Here is a 17,393-nt window from a genome sequence, read left to right on the forward strand (position 1 = left end):
AATCTAGAAGGAGTTATTACACTGCTCGGAGTTATTACACTGCTCAACATTGACAGAGAGACCAGTCTTAACAGAAAAAAATATGACTTTATGATAAGTAGACCAATTCAATTCACTCCAAATAAAACATAGTCTTATAAATTATAGTCTGAAGTTGATGGAAGCAGTTCTAAAATGATTGGTTCAGGAGAGGGCAGTGAGCAGGCTGGATGGAAGAAGAGAGAATTGGGAAGTAGGCTGAGCAACTTTGGTGCTGATGCAGCAATGTGGGTGTGACACGATGGGACACGGACTGTGGAGACAGATTAGAAAGAGGGAGTCTGAGTTTTTGAGATCAATATCACACGATAATTCAGTAAAATTTGATGAGAGTGCTGTCACGTGTCAGCTGTTCCTATTATAATTTAAGACCCGTGGACATTTAGAAGTTCAAGGAAGTTTCAGAAAAATATTACTCTCTCCATGCTGTCCTCCCCTTCGTATTTTATTTGGGATTGTATCATATTAAAATAATTTTTATGGACCGTATTTAAAGAGAAAATAAGTCAAAAATCTTGTGGTTTGATGAAATTGTGTACAATGGAAAATGAGGGATATTTCTACCTCACTGCCCTGGTGCTGGTTTGTTGGGGGTTACTGCGCAATGGAGGAATGTTTGGACCTTTTCTTGCCATTGGAGTGTTTTAACCTTTTCCTTCCAATGAGTGTCTCCCATGCGATTACCCAACTCATGGCCCCCAATGGCCAAAGTTCTAGCACCTGCATCCTGGTTAGTGATACCAAGGGTGATATTCCAACTCACAGCCTGAACTTGGAGCTGCAAGTCATTTTTTTCTTTCAACAGCGTCACCATCTTTTCTTCCAGTTCCTTCCTTTTTGCTTCTGACTTGGCAAGTTCGTCTTTAACTTTCTGAAATTCTTCCTTCATGGTGGCCATCTCCTTCTCAGTTTCTGCACTCTTCAGCAGAGGCTTGATCTTGAAGAAGAGTTTCATCCAGGGCCAGTGCTTGACATTCATGAAGGATCTGATATTGTACTGGATACAGAAGACGGCCTCCCTGAAATTAAATTGATGCAAATTAGTATTGTGTGGTTGATGCAATGAGATGAAAGCTTGGCAGTGAGAGTTGGAGGTTCTGCTCCACCTTGTTCCTACTCTGTTTTCAAACACGCAGATGAAAAAAATTCTATTTCGGGAAGATGGTCAAGGTCTTGCTAAGGTCACTCATTTCTCTACATCACTGCTTCTCAAACTTTGGCATGCGTAAGAATCACCTGAAGGGCTTGTTAAAATACTGACTCCTGAACCTCACCTCCATAGATTCAGATTCAGATTCAGAAGATCTAGGGTGGAGCCTGAAAATTGGCACTTTTAACAAGTTTGCAAGAGATGCTGATGTTGCAAGTCCAAGGAGCACCCTTTAAGAAGCCTTGCTGTACATCAGTGCTTCTCAAACATTGCTACTAAAACACCACTAAGGGCAGTGAAGGGGGAACACAGCTCTTTAGGGGTATGTGGGGCATGAGATATTAAAAACTCAGAATTTCTTAGAAAATCTCTGCCTTTATATGTTAATGTTGTGTGAATTTTGTATTCTATTCTCTAATACCACTTTTGTTTTCATCTAAATGATTTTTACAACTAATTACCCCATATATAGACAATTACCCAAATATATATATATTGTGGATCATGACCAAAATTTATTATTTTTAATGAAATGGAATATAGTTGAAAATATTAGCATAATTACAAGTGGTAAAAATAAAATTTGCTTCATGGAAATTATTTATATATCTGCATACACATATGTATATGTGTAGATGTATAGGTGGCAGTGTAAAATGCCTTTCTCAACGTGGAGAAATGGTCCTGATCACATACATCCTGTACTTTGAGACACCTGGCTCTATAGTCTTTGAACTCTGTCCTCACATCAAATTAGGTCACCAAATAGCTACATTCCCTGATGCATTGTGTTAACTTACTGCAAAAAGTCTTTCACAGATAAATGGCCCCTAATATTTTAAATCATGATAGTTTGATAATATAAATGATCAGAGGGAAAAAGTTGTCTCTTCAGCCTGTGTAAAACCACTCTTGAGTATACTGTCTGTTTTGCAGGTCAATGTCCCTTATATAATGATCTGTCCAATAAATTCATATTAGAAACAAGTGCTAGGGCAAAAGTTTGCTTCTGCTTACTCACTGGTGTATTTTATCTTGTTAGATAAGAAGTACACACTTCTTACCTAACTTCTCAAGTTTTTACCCATACAATCAGATGGTGATGGTTCCTTCCTTAAGTTTTCTGGTACATGTATATTCCCACTTCATTATAGGACTCTTACTCATTTCTTCTTTAGTGTCCTTATCATAAGCTGAGTCTTAACTCTAAGCCATTTCAAATATGTTTTTGAAGACAGAATATGTGAATAAACATTTTTTATACCTTCTCTCCACCATCCTCTGGTACTCCACTCTTGCCAAGAACCCTCTGCACCTGGCCTGAGTTCGGGTCATCAGCTGGGCCAGCTTGTCATCTCGCATCTCCTCTAGGAGCCCCAGAAGACCAGCTTTGAAAAAAACCTGTGAATGGAAACAGTTGCAGATCACAAGCTTTAATAAAGTTCAAAGGGACAGGAATAGCATCAGGTAGGATTTACAGAAAATTACCTTGGTGTGCCCAAATTTATACTGGGTGTGGTCAATGTCGATGGATGCAAGGAGCTTCTCAGAGGCCTTCTTGCTATCAATGAATTGCCCTTCAGGGATTGCACTTGCATTTAATACCTTGTATCTGTTGAAGTACATATAGCTTTTAAAAACTAGTTTACTGATGACACAAATGCTAGCTAAACATTAAATGATTCATTTTTTAAAGCAGAGCTTTAAAAAAATATTATTCTTTGTTCACAAGGAGAGCATTGTTTATTTGAATGGTCAACCCTTTGGCAACCAATTTTTACTCCATTTGCCTTTCCCTCGCAGTTGCAACTTTCCTTTCTATCTCATCAGACCCTGTTCTTAGGAAAGGGTTCTGCCTTAAGAAAGGCACACATTATGGTATGCTTAACCAATAAAATGTAATGTGTTATCTTTACTAGATGCATTTACTTTTTAAGGCCCTGAATCCAAGAGAGTTACTTTTCATTGAAGAATTTGGTAGACAGTACACTTTAGGTATTTGCAACTATCCTAATCACCTAAAATCAAACTTAGACATGCTTTGGATCTTGAGCCCTGGAATCCTCTGTCAGTGCCACCTGACACAGACCTGGGAGAGATCAGCTCCTAGCAGCTGCTACCCAGTCCTTCCCCACCTCTGCCTTTTCTTTAATTCTCAAGATGGGCTTATCTAGAGAAGAGAAAAGGGACCCGAGGAACAGTCATTGTGACATGTTCCCTCTGCCTCCGGGAAACCCTGGGAGTCTAATATGTGAGAGAAAAAGACGAACATAGATGATACCAAAGGAAATGACAGAAAATGAATAGCTATGTTTGTATGGAAGAGTTTCTAACTCAACCACTTAATAACTGTGACTTTGGGCAAGTACCTTAATCTCCCTGAGCCTCAGCTTATTCATCTATAAAGTGAAGTCTTAATAGTACCTACCTCTACTGTGTTTTTGCAAGGATTAAACAAGATAATCTAAACATATTAAGCACTCAAAAAGGTCATTCTTAATTATTATTGGAGTTAACGTGTACATCTATGAGCTAAGCCAAGTGCCTGGTAAATCCAATGAAAATTCCACAAGGTGCTTAAAATGTTATATATTTATATTTTAAAAGTATTTGAGGCTGGGCATGGTGGCTCATGCCTGTAATCCCCAAACTTTTGGAGACCAAGGCTGGCGGAAGACCTAAGGTCAGGAGTTTGAGACTAGCCTGGCCAACATGGTGAAACCCCATCTGTACTAAAAATGCAAAAATTAGCTGGGTGTGGTGGCGTATGCCTGTAGTCTCAGTTACTTGGGAGACTGAGGCAGGAGAATCGCTTGAACCCAGGAGGCAGAGGTGGCAGTGAGCTGAGATCACGCCATTGCATTCCAGCCTGGGCGACAGAGCAAGACTTTGTCTCAAAACAAAAGTGTTCGAGACTTGAGACTTGTAATTTTTTTACTTCTTTTTGCGACAAAACTAACAAGTAGAGGCATATGTTTCACTAAATTGTTTTGCTTGCATTAAACTTGTTCATATTAAACTTCAGAATACACCATAATCAGGAGAAACTGACCTCTGTTTGAAGTCTGCATAAAGGATTCTGCTTGGAAATCCTTTCCTACAGATGCGGATGCCTTCCAGCACACCGTTACACCTCAGCTGGTGCAGGACAAGTTCATGCTCCATGGCACCTAAAAATTCATATTTATTTCACTGCAGAGCTGTTGAAAAGGAGGTGTGGCAGTCATCCTTTGCACTTTCATTATAGAACTTCTTACCAGGAGTTTTTGTCTCATTGGGGATGATACACCTCACAAAGTGAGGATGGGTACTCCTGAGGTTGGTCATCAGCTTGTTCAAATTCTCCTGTAAAATCAGGAGAAATCCTGTCATTTTAGGTTCTAGACATGGATATGAGCAGTCATTGGTGTCTATAAAATCAATATCTATAGCTGAGTTGAATGACCAGTATGGACTGTGTTCATATAAGGCAACACTTTGAATGCTCCTTCTGAGATGCACTTTCCTCCTCAATAGATCTTTCTGCACTTGAGTTTCCGGGAGTTACACACAGAACAAGGAAAGCACCCTGGCGTGTGCTTCTTTTCAGTTTATACCAACACCATCCTTCCTACCCTGGTCCCTGACCATACACATACATTTACAAGGCCATTGCCTTCCCATGTGAGATGATCGCTCTTTCTTCTAATAAATTCTATAGTTCTCCAATAAGGAAATGGAAGCCTGCACCACATTTGGACATTTTCCTTATAATACAGCTCCTCTTTTCCAGCTCTATCAATTTTTAGGGGATAGAGATTATCTACAGGGGAGCAATCCTACCAATTATAATTGAAAATTGACTCGATTAAGAGCAAGGATACTATATTAGCTGCACTGCAGATTTGCTGCTAGAATTCATGAGTTCATTAGCCATACTGATGTCTTTTAGTCTCTCTGAGTTCATGTCATTGCTCTTTTTCATGGCTCAGCTAGATTATGAATGCCAGAGTATTGTGGTCTATAAAATTTTCTATAAAATATTTCTTATTATTTGACTTAGCATGAAAAGTGAACTAATAATTTCTGAGTAATTTAAATCCCTTCTTTCCAAAGTTAGATCAACAGAGTCACTAGTTACTATCAGTCCCTTTCTAAACTACTCATGGAATGATCTTGTACTTTTAAAAGCAAATTTTATACATTGGGTACAGTGTACACTGCTCTGTTGATGGGTGCACCAAAATCTCAGAAATCACCACTAAAGAACTTATGCATGTAACCCAACACCACCTGTTCCCCAAAACCTATTGAAATAAAAAATAAATTTAAAAAAAGAAAAGATGAGGTGAATTTTGCCCAGCGATATGTCAAAGCATATTACAAAATAATTTTAATAAATGTAACGTGATATTAGTATACGAATAGATAAATATATCCTTACGACAAAAATAGAAGTTCAGAAAAACAGACCCATGTAAAAAAAAAATCCCAAAGTAATTGGAGAATGTCAAAAACAATTTCTTCCTTACTCTGAAAAGGGCAGACACTGTCTGGAAAGAAGAGCCCTTCTTCTTACCACCTTTCTTGGCCCCTCCACCAGCTCCCTCTGAAGAAAAAGGAAGAAAAGAAATACAGTTTTGAATTGGCAGGGCTATTTCTTGCCTATTTGCTGATTTCTGTGTTCATCAAGTGGAGCCTTTTTTCTACCTAGCTGGCCTCTCTGATTGAGCCTGAATGAATCTTATTTTTCAACTAAGTTTGCAGCCACTTATCTGTGATTCTTTCTCCAGTGGGAAATGAGGCCAGGGATATTCACCTGACCGTATAGAGAGGGATTCCCTAATATTAGGACATGTGGGGAGCTAACTTCAAAAATCATCAACAGAAGCTAGTACTGAGAGGTGGAAGTTTGTCACTCTGTTGCCTAAGATTTATACCCTCAGATACTCCATATATCCTGCAGATGTGGAGGAAGAAGTAGGAGAGAATCGTAGAAGCTGACGCTTTTCATTGGTTGAGAGCCTGATAATTCTCTCTGACTCTGCAATAGGGCTCCTGTCAGTAGTGGAGTGAGCCACAGATGCGTAATTACAAGGCTGCCTATCTATTCAATACTTGGAGGAACTAGGGGCTTGGTCTGCAACCCTTCTGCCAGGCCTAAGAGATCACTAGCTTCAATTTAACATCACATTTTGTAATACCTAGAGAGTATTATTAACATTTGAGCATTACCTCCTTCAGCAGTTTGAGCCCCAGAGAAGAGGTGAGCTAGAGTTTTCATTGCAGACTTCTGGTACAGTCCAACCACGGTCTCATTCAGGGGGTCCTTGTTCTTCTCCAGCCAGCCAGTAATGTTGTAGTCCACAACGCCAGCATAGTGAATCAGAGAGAAGTGGGCCTCGGCCTTGCCTTTGACCACCTTGGGCTTCTGGAAGTTGGCAGACTTGCCCAGGTGCTGGTCATACAGCTTGTTCTTGAAGGAGGTGTCTGTTGCCTTAGGGAACATGCACTCCTCTTCCAGGATGGAGAAGATGCCCATAGGCTAAAAAGCAGATCACAACACAAAATTGTAGTTCTATTTTTTTTTCTGTCTATAGAATTAAAATAAAAAGCAGTGAATAATATAGTTGCCACAAAATATGGTTTTGGAAATGCAAAACCAACCTTCTCGATGAGCTCGATGCAGGCAGCCAGGTCCATCCCGAAGTCGATGAACGTCCACTCGATGCCTTCCTTCTTGTACTCCTCCTGCTCCAGCACGAACATGTGGTGGTTGAAAAACTGTTGCAGTTTCTCATTGGTGAAGTTGATGCACAGCTGCTCCAGGCTGTTGAACTAAGTAAATAGATATGTTTACTTCTCACTTAAGCAAATTGAGTATTTTTTAAAATACAGAATTTTCCATTTTAAAAATGTGTCCAAGAGCCTTTATATTACAGATGTTAAAATCACTGGGTTAAAGAGACTTTGAAATAAAAGGTGAAAAGTATGGAAGGTTTGAGGGCATGTGGAAGCTACTATTTTTCTCCTGTCATTTTGTAGAAAATCCTACCATTATGATATTCTTTTCCTGCATTTGCTTAAGTTTATTCAGGTATTTTCCTGAGTACCTACGTAATCATCCTGTGTTTATTCCCATTATCTTCTACATTTTCCAGAAGGTTTACAGTTTTCTGTTGACTCATTTAGGAGCCAACTTGCAACCCATGAGAAGCTGGCTGGGAGGAGTCTATCTTGCGTGGCAATCACATGGTCAGCATGGCAAGTGAACAATAATTTGCCACCCCTGTTATTCTTTAATGTGAAATGAAAAAAAAAGATCCAGATACCAAGTATTATATAAAGTATGACAATATACATTTGTATTTTTAAAAATTCCCCGAACAGCACTTTGGGAGGCCAAGGCGGGTGGATCATGAGGTCAGAAGATCGAGACCATTCTGGCTAACATGGTGAAACCTCGTCTCTACTAAAAAAAAATACAAAAAAACTAGCCAGGTGTGGTGGCAGGCGCCTGTAGTCCCAGCTACTCGGGAGGCTGAGGCAGGAGAATGGCGTGAACCCAGGAGGCGGAGCTTGCAGTGAGCCGAGATCACGCCACTGCACTCCAGCCTGGGTGACAGAGTGAGACTCCGTCTCAAAACAAAACAAAACAAAAAAAATCACCAAAATGTTAACATTATATATAAATAGTAGAATTATGTGGAATCTTTTTCCTTGGGACCTTCTATATCCTCTGCAATGCCCTAAGTTTTGCTTGTATAATTAGAAAAAAAAAATAAACTTCTTGAAAACTATAATCAAGAAAAATATATTTCATAATCAAATATGAATTTTTATTTCATGATATCATACTAATGAGTCTGAAAAGCTAATTGCATTTGTTACTGCTGACTCTAAATTATTAACGTTTCTCAGCTCTTATTGTCTCTAAGTATTTCTTAAAATAGACCTTCAATCCCACTATACTAAGCTAATTCAGAACTCTCTTTGTATCATATAACAAGTTGGGGAGTCCTTATTAAGTGCATTGTTGTTTTTTATAGAAGTGGAATTGGTACTACAATAACTGCCCAGTTACACTCTTTTAAGACTTAAAATAATTTCGACAGTGGTAAGAAAAGGTCATAGTCTTCACTAATTCCTTCATATAGATATTTCCATTGCCTTACTGTAAAATCCTCTCACCAACCAGCTACAAACTCACATCAAAAATCTCAAAACCAGCAATGTCCAAGACCCCGATGAAGTACTGCCTGGGTTGCTTGGTGTCCAGCTGCTGGTTGATGCGGGTGACCATCCACAAGAACATCTTCTCATAGACGGCTTTGGCCAGAGCACCTACTGCGTTGGTCACCTTAAAAGACAAAATTATAACTCTCAATGTTATTAGAGGCCTGTGAAAATGTTTTCATCCCTGGCAGTTAATTTGAATTATGCACCTACCTGTTCTACAGTCTGGCCTTTGGTGACGTACTCATTGCCGACCTTGACCCTGGGGTAGCAGAGAGCTTTGAGCAGATCTGCAGAGTTCAGACTCTGGAGGTAGGCTGCCTTGTCAGCAACTAAAAAGAAGAAAGAGGAACAATGTTATTGTGGCCCAAAGAAACCCACTTCCTTAAAAATATTTTTTAAACTACAAGTATTCTGTGCAGTGTTTCAAATATCTCTTTCTGAGTATCCTCACCCATTTGTTCATTAAGTTCAAGTTTTTGATTATGGGGTAGTTTGCCCTAAAGAACTTCAATAATTATAGGAAACATCTACCTAGTGCTTATGTTTTCCATTGCACATTATTTAGGTATACATATACTTTAAAACTTAATTCTTAAAAGTGAATTTACCTTCCCTAGGAAAATTCCTGGGTAACAAGTTAAGAATGTGATTTTCAAACAAATGCAAAATCATGGGGGTGACTTAGTTGATACCTTCTGTGCCATCTGGCTCTGCTTGCTCCTCACGCTGCTTTTGCTTAAATTTCAGGTTCCCATAATGCATCACAGCCCCCGTGAGCTTGTAAATGGAGACCTTTTCTTCATTAGTAAAGCCCAAAATATCAATAGCACTCTGTCAATATAACCAATAGGATAGCTGTTAGGTTGTGATCTACACGCTTACTGTTAATACTGCACATTCCCATTGCTGGCCTGAGGAAACTACCAATACTAATGGGAGACAAAGAACCCCTTAGATTGGGTATATAGAGAGTTGGTCAACCAAAGGCCAGCACAGAGCATTAGAATTATAGGTGCATACCCTCTGAAGATTCAAAACGGGAACTTAGGACAGAGAACAAGGATAGTAAATCTAAGGAACTTGTTATATTGAGAGATGGTAGGAATCTAATGCAAGTCAATTGCAAAAAAAAAAAATAGTTTAGAAATTTTCAGAAATGATAGATCTTTGGAAGAATGTAAGGGGTAAGTAAAATGCTATAGGGGCACATCATACTCTTTTCATTTGACTCCAAGGGGCATGTCCATTTGCATCCTGGAATCTTCCTTTGCCATTTCCACTAGACACTGAATATTTATCTGGATCACCATTACTCTGACCCACCATAATAATTCCAATTTTCTTGTGTTCTACTTACATCTGTGGCCATCAGTTCTTCCTGATCATCGATGCTGGCCACACTGATCTCCCCTTGACTGACAAATGGGTAATCATATGGGTTTGTGGTAATCAGAAGCATTTCTAAGTACAGGAAACAGAACAAAGATAAGCATAATTATCTTCTTCATTAAAACAAGAGATTTCTAGACAAATTGTGAGGCACTATATTATGGGAACTCAGGGACCCCAAACAGAGGGACCGGCTGAAGCCATGGCAGAAGAACATAAATTGTGAAGATTTCATGGACATTTATTAGTTCCCCAAATTAATACTTTTGTAATTACTGCATTCTCTGAACATAAATTGTGATGATTTCGTGGACATTTATCACTTCCCCAATCAATACTCTTGTGATTTCCTATGCCTGTCTTTAATCTCTTAATCCCATCTTCTTCATAAGCTGAGGATGCGTGTTGCCTTGTGACCCTATGATGATTGCATTAACTGCACAAATTGTTTGTAAAGCATGTGTGTTTAAAAATATGAAATCTGGGCGCCTTGAAAAAAGAACAGGATAACAGCAATGTTCAGGGAACAAGGGAGATAGCCATTAGGTCTGGCTGCCTGAGAGCCGGGTGGAACACAGCCATATTTCTCTTCTTTCAAAAGCAAATAGGAGAAATATCTCTGAATTCTTTTTCTCAGCAAGGAACAGCCCTGAGAAAGAGTATGCGTTCCTAGGAGGAGTTCTCTAAAATGGCTGCTCTGGGAATGTTTGTCTTTTACAGTTGCAGATAAGAGTTGAAATAAGCCTGGTCTCCTTTAGCGCTCCCAGGCCTATTAGGACGAGGAAATCCTGCCTAGTAAATTTTAGTCAGACCGGTTGTCTGCTCTCAAACCCTACCTCCTGATAAGATGTTATCAATGATAATGCATGCCCAAAACTTTATTAGCAATTTTAATTTCGCCCCGGTCCTGTGATCTCACCCTGCCTCCATTTGCCTTGTGATATTTTATTACCTTGTGAAGCATGTGATCTCTGTGACCCACACTCTATTCATATACTCCCTCCCCTTTGAAAATCACTAATAAAAACTTGCTGGTTTTGTGGCTTGGGGGACATCACGGAATCTGCCGACGTGTGATGTCTCCCCCAGATACCCAGCTTTAAAATTTCTCTCTTTTGTACTCTTTCCCTTTATTTCTCAGACCGGCCAACACTTAGGAAATAGAAAAGAACCTATGTGAAATAACGTTGAATTATCGGGGGCGGGTTCCCCCGATATCACATGATGCTTGGTTGATGACTGACGGGCACTGGAGAGGGGTTTAAAGGATATTAGGCACCATCGCGAACACCTTGAAGTTGATGTCATGGTGCTTTTATAAATCCTTATTTTAAAAAAAAAATGGCTGGTTACAGTGTCTCATGCCCATAATCCCATCACTTTGGGAGGCCAAGGTGGGTGGATCACCTGAGGTCAGGAGTTCGAGACCAGCCTGGACAACATGGTGAAACCCCATCTCTACTAAAACACAAATATTAGCCAGGCATGGTGGCGCATGTCTGTAATCCCAGCTACTTGGGAGGCTAGGGCAGGGAGAATCACTTGAACCTGGGAGGTAGAGGTTGCCATGAGCTGAGATTGCTCCATTGCACTCTGGCCTGGACAACAAAGTGAGACTCCATCTCAACAAACAAACAAAACTATTGTAATCCAAAGAGGATAATTACATAATGGGAAAAGTTGTATCACTATAGTGTTGATTATATACAATCCAGAACTGGAAATAATCTATCCGTAAAGAGGGTATGGTTAAGTAAATTGTGCTTATTTCTAGAATAGAACACTATGCAACCATTGGAAATAATGATGTGGAGCTATATTTAGTGACACGGAAAAAGCTATGATACATAATTGCTCAGTAAAAAAGTAGATTACAGGAGAGCATGTAACCATGATTTCAGTAATGAAAATTGTATGTATGTATCTATATGTAGAGATATGTATACAGAAAATGACTAGAGAGATATTCATCCAAGTGTTCATGGTGGTTATTTCATAGTAGTAGGAATCAGAGATGTTATTTTCAGGTTTCCTTTTGCTTTCCTTTGAATTTTTCTAATGAGCACATATAAATTTTTGCCAAACTCACAAAGCTATTTAAAAAATAAAAAGGCACATAAACTTGACAAAATTCAGTCATAGAATACTAGGTTGGACTATGCATTGATAGGTACTGATGCAGTAATTCTGGAAAAGAATTATGACATTTCTTACCAATTAGTTCTGGTTTCTTATTCGATGTAATTTGATAAAAAATATGATAACTTCTCTCAGCCTTAAGCTGGAAAACAACTCTAGACTTCTCTAGCAGATCTGGAAGGAACAAATAACAAATAGGAAAATTGTAAAAATTCATGTGACATGTGAATTTGATTTTTGGTCAGTTTTTTAGATCATACGAATCAGAAATGATTTTAAAGATATCTGAACACTTACATGTTTCAATATCAGCAGATGCCAATTTTCCAGTAGTGCCAAAGTGGATTCTGATGAATTTACCCTTGAAATAAAAGCTAATATTACTACCTTGTTTTTATATAATATTAAATCTTTGAGAAATTCAAAACTTTTGATGCTGGTACTTTAATATTAAATCAATTCAAAGAGTATTTGTATCAGGTAGAAAAAGGTGTATCTCCTATTTTTTAAGTAGAAGAGTTTTATCTTTGATTTAAAAATTGTAAATATTTATTAAGTATGTGAAGTAATGGACACGTTAATTAGCATGTCAGTCATTCCATAATGTACACATAACATATATCAAAACATCACATTGTATTTCATAAGTACAATTATTATTTGTAAATTAAAAATAAAAATTTTAAAATTGTGAATAAGTGTAGATCATGACAGATAAGGGAAAAACGCCATATATCCTTCAAGATGGGGTTTGATCCATGTTATTCCATGCTCAGAGGAAAAGGAAAGAACGATGATGTAATAGAATGGGAATGAAAAAGGTTCAGAGAATGTAATTACAAACATCTCATAAATTTTGACCAGCGAACAGCATCTATTAGCGTGTCCAAGAGACTTACAAAGCGAGAGGAGTTGTCATTCCTCACGGTCTTGGCGTTGCCAAAGGCCTCCAGTAGGGGGTTGGCACTGATGATTTGATCTTCCAGAGTCCCCTGCAAAGGCAAGAGCAGTCCTTGCATCTGGGGCTTGGGAATTTCCCACCTGAGAGTCCCGACAGAGCCTGGATTCTGACTGTGACAATCAGACTCACCTGCATTTTGCCAGAAGTAACTTCTTCCTTCTTCTTATCCCCAGTAACTGCAATTGTTGCAAAGTACTGGATGACACGCTTGGTGTTCACAGTCTTCCCTGCACCAGATTCTCCGCTGTCAAATCAAAACTCAATCAGATGTGGTCTCAAAGCTAGCAGCTATCACAGCCATGTAAAGAAAGCATAAAATCTACTTACGTGATCAGGATTGACTGATTCTCTCGGTCTACAAAAGAAATTATAGACATTTAATACTGTTTCCTTACATATTTGTAAATGATAAGTAAAGTAAAATGGAATGAACTTAGTATTATTCAGTCTGGACTTTGCAGCCTTTAGGGCTTGGCAGGCTCTAGACCTACCACTTTCTCCCTCCCCAACTTTAGCACACATCCACCCATTTAAACAGAACACCACTACTTTTATCAGTTTTATATTCAAATCTTCCAAGAAATATTTCCTTTGAGGAAAAAAATTCTAAGATGAAGGAAAATGTTTGAATGCCACTCTATAAGTGATGACCACATGGCTGTGTATTCCTGAAGCACCAGACTTTTTCTTTTTAATACTCTATCACTAAATAAACACCGAAAGTAGACTTGGCTCTTTGGTCAGGTTTAGATGATGATTTAAGTTAGGGATGTATATATTATGGGTGCAAGACGTAATGAAGAATGAGCATTAGAGATATTTTTAGTGTGTGAAAAGGACTAAGTACAGTAAAGGTGATAGCTTTAGAAATATGGCTTCGGTCATATTTTTAGGAAAAGGTAAAATTTTGTTTTGATGTTTTACTGTCTGAACAGGAATTCTCTAAGCCCCTTCTCAAGGTGCCACAAGTAGTTTAGATTGGTCTAGCCAAGACTATATTGTAGGAAGCAGATTCAACATCTACCTGTCTTAATACCAAATACACCTTAAATCTGGAGCCTGTTCAGTTTGGTTCTGGGCAAAGGGCGATAGCATTGTGCCATCCTTCATATAGAGAGAACTGTTTAATCTGTCACAATTTAGGATGCTGAGGCTAAAACTACAGAGACAAGTTTTACTCTTCCGTTTTTTGGCTCATAGTAACGGAGACACAGTTTGTATGTGTGATTGTGTGTGCATGAGTGTATGTGTGTGTATACATACACAGAAATATTTGTATTTTTGCTCAAATTTATTTGAGTTTCTGAGTCATTCAAAAGTATACTAACTAACCATGGCCAGCCTCTGTTGACCTTTTCAAAGTTTAAGAGATCATTAGCAATTATGTAATATTATGGATTACAAATCAGCCTTTCTCCCCTTCCTGGACCTTCTTCTTCATAAATACACCAGCCTCAACTAAAAGGGATGATCTCAAAGAATGTGTTGAGATTGCCTCGAGTCTCTTTCTCCTATGGTTCTGCTCTAAATGTTTATGCACTTGCAAAGCATTCGGCTCACTCACCAGTCAGCATGAACTGATAGGCGTTGTCAGAGATGGAGAAGATGTGGGGTGGGGCCTCCTGGCGCTTTTTGCCTCGGTAGGCAGCCACTACCTCGGGCTTGTACACTGGCAGCCACTTGTAGGGGTTGACAGTGACACAGAAGAGACCTGAATAGGTCTATGAGAAGGAAAAAGAAAGAATAAGTACCCAAAGACTTTTCCTGTTATTTGTGCAATTAACTTATTAATTAAATGTTTTTTTGAGACAGGGTCTTGCTCTGTCACCCAGGCTGGAGTGCAGTGGTGCTACCTCAGCTCACTGCAGCCCCAACCTCCTGGGCTCAAGCAATCCTCCCACCTCACCCTTCCAAGTAGCTGGTACTACAGGCATGCATCACCACGCCCAGCTAATTTTGTATGTGCTTTTTGTAGAGCTAAAGTCTCACTTTGTTGCCCAGGCTGGTCTGAAAATTAATTGAATTTTAACAAAAAGGAGCACTTTAAGTGAGTGCTCTTATTTCTTCAAGGCATCAGTGTGAAAACCAGTTGGCAAGTTCAACACTGTTATAGCAGAATCCTGAGGGAAGTGGCTACAATTCAGCTTTCTTATTGCTCTCCTCAGGGCTTTTCACAGTGATTTGTACATAGCAGAAGAAGAAATACATGTTATTAAACACATGTTCTATGAAACTTTTATTGTTTTATGGAAATGGTTTATATTTTCTTTGCAGCATTAAGACAATTCAAATTTATGAGAACATAAATTTGGACATAAGCTAAGTGGCCAACAGTAAGGGAATGGTTAGGTGAACTATGGTAAATCTTCTAAGACAATTTGATGCAGGCGTTTAAAAAAGTAAACATGAAAGTATACAGCAACACTCAGGAAATATTTACAAAACGTTTTTAAGTTATAAGGAAACAGGACATGAAATTATATATATATATATATATAATCATGATTACAATAGGGGGATTTAAAAAATCTTTGACAATTGGTTCAAGACAGGCACCAAATAGTTAGACTGGATGCTGACCATCAACTCTAGGTACACTTGTATAGGTGTTGCCTAGCTAAATAACAGCACTGGCTAAACTATGCAAAAATATGAATATAATATAATAAATTTGATTTAAAAATATTTACTGCATGTTTATTATGTGCAGGCCTTTGCCAGACAGTATAAATGAGACCAGATAAATGAGATGATGTCCCTTGAGGAATCCCCAGTATATGTAAGACACAGTCATGTAAATGAATGATCAAGGAGAAACATGGTCAGTGTTAAGGCAGGGACAGAAATGAAAGGACAGAACATCTCACTGCTTGGGGAAGTGGGAGAGGTTTCATTGAGGAGGTGACATTCCAGATAGAAGGGACCAGAACACACAGATAAAAATTGCTGTTATTTCAGGGGAGTCAAAATGAGTGAAATTTGTTTTTTTCAAAAAAAAAAAAAAAAAAACATTTTAGGCCAGGCATGATGGCTCATGCCTGTAATCCCAGCACTTTGGGAGGCCAAGGCAGGCAGATCATTTGAGCCCAGGAGTTCGAGACCAGTCTGGGCAACATAGTGAAACTCTGTCTCTGCTAAAAAAAATACACACACACACAAAAAAAATAGCCAGGCATGGTGGCATATGCCTGTAATCCCAGCTACTCTGGAGGCTGAGGCAGAAGAATCGCTTGAACCCACGAGGCAGAGGTTACAGTGAGCTGAGATCGCACCACTGCACTCCAGCCTGGGACACAGAGCGAGACGCTGTCTCAAAAAAAAAAAATTAAAATAGTTTAAAGTGTTAAAACATGTTTATCTTTTCACTCTGGATGATTCTGTGGCTGAAGTGGGGAAAAGGAATGGGGAAAATTACCTGTGATTGAAATATAAGCAGTAACTGCTCAAATGCCTGTTGAAGGGTTTCTGGGCAAACCCAGTCAACATGGACAGTGGCCTTCCCCAGCTTTGGATGGGAAAACAAGGAAGTGCTGGCTGTTGAGCTGTGCTTTACAATAGCGATCATGAAGCCTTTTAACTAGTTATGCTACAATGAAAGTGAAATGGGTCACTACCTGTGACCTGTTTATGCTCAGTGGAAGAAGTGGGATGGTAGGGTACATGAGGATGATCGTACAGAGCACTGGCAGGGGACACTCACGTAGATCATCCAGGCTGCATAACGCTCTTTGAGGTTGTACAGCACAGCAGGCTCATGCAGATGAGTCATCATGGCCATGTCCTCGATCTTGTCATATTTGGGAGGGTTCATGGGGAAGACCTGATCATCCTTCACTGTCAGAGTCTGATAAACAGGAAAGATAACCGTTTACATTAATTGAGTGACCAAACAACAACAACAAAAGTCAATAAAATGTGGGAAGCTCCTGGGATTCTACTCACCGCTCCTCCCTCAGTCTTCACCGTCACTTTTCCTCCTTCTCTGCTCTGGATGGTCCCTTTGACAAAGGATTCTTTGGGCTCCGCCACAAAGACAGATGTTTTGGCATCAAAGGGCCTATTCTGGGCCTCAATGCGCTCCTTTTCAGACTTTCGGAGGAAAGGAGCAGCCTCCCCAAAAACAGCCAATTCTGAGTCTGCACTCATGGCTGCTGAACTCAGAGGTCCTAAAGGAAATAAAACTTTCACATTAGAGAGTCTGGATGGCCATGTATACCAATAAATCTTAATATTTATTGTATTTCATAGGCCCAGTTGGAAATTCCACTAGACAGGTCTACTGTTCACCATACTATAGTTACTGAGACAAACATAATCACAAGAATGAAAATGCATCAGGTGGTGTCTGTGTACCCAATACCGTATTTAGGGCTTTGCATCCATTGTCTTATTTCATCCTCCAAGACTCACATTCTCATTGGGAACTGAGTTACAGTCTAGTGCTGCTGTCAAGTAGCTTGTGATCTTGGGTATGTCACTTGATTTTTTTGAGCCTAA

At 39.2% G+C, this 17,393-nt stretch overlaps 1 protein-coding gene across 1 annotated transcript in view; it reads right to left on the bottom strand.

Moving 5' to 3' along the window:
- The window catches only part of LOC116458371 (uncharacterized), a 92,007-nt gene extending 74,965 nt beyond the window's left edge, over window positions 1–17,042 (bottom strand). Inside the window, exons 1-20 of the mRNA XM_032137991.2 lie at window positions 16,839–17,042; window positions 16,597–16,740; window positions 14,461–14,617; window positions 13,224–13,251; window positions 13,026–13,140; window positions 12,835–12,927; window positions 12,233–12,296; window positions 12,011–12,109; window positions 9,765–9,868; window positions 9,100–9,238; window positions 8,618–8,736; window positions 8,379–8,528; window positions 6,836–7,006; window positions 6,404–6,713; window positions 5,701–5,777; window positions 4,447–4,534; window positions 4,242–4,359; window positions 2,678–2,801; window positions 2,454–2,590; window positions 689–1,058 (exon numbers count right to left, since the gene is read on the bottom strand). Coding sequence (XP_031993882.1) covers window positions 689–1,058; window positions 2,454–2,590; window positions 2,678–2,801; window positions 4,242–4,359; window positions 4,447–4,534; window positions 5,701–5,777; window positions 6,404–6,713; window positions 6,836–7,006; window positions 8,379–8,528; window positions 8,618–8,736; window positions 9,100–9,238; window positions 9,765–9,868; window positions 12,011–12,109; window positions 12,233–12,296; window positions 12,835–12,927; window positions 13,026–13,140; window positions 13,224–13,251; window positions 14,461–14,617; window positions 16,597–16,740; window positions 16,839–17,042 — 2,811 coding nt within the window. The remainder of the gene's footprint in view (window positions 1–688; window positions 1,059–2,453; window positions 2,591–2,677; window positions 2,802–4,241; window positions 4,360–4,446; window positions 4,535–5,700; window positions 5,778–6,403; window positions 6,714–6,835; window positions 7,007–8,378; window positions 8,529–8,617; window positions 8,737–9,099; window positions 9,239–9,764; window positions 9,869–12,010; window positions 12,110–12,232; window positions 12,297–12,834; window positions 12,928–13,025; window positions 13,141–13,223; window positions 13,252–14,460; window positions 14,618–16,596; window positions 16,741–16,838) is intronic.
- Window positions 17,043–17,393: the final 351 nt, after the last annotated feature.

The sequence above is a fragment of the Hylobates moloch genome, unplaced genomic scaffold (genome assembly GCF_009828535.3).
Source record: "Hylobates moloch isolate HMO894 unplaced genomic scaffold, HMol_V3 SCAFFOLD_19, whole genome shotgun sequence".
Lineage (NCBI taxonomy): Eukaryota > Metazoa > Chordata > Mammalia > Primates > Hylobatidae > Hylobates > Hylobates moloch.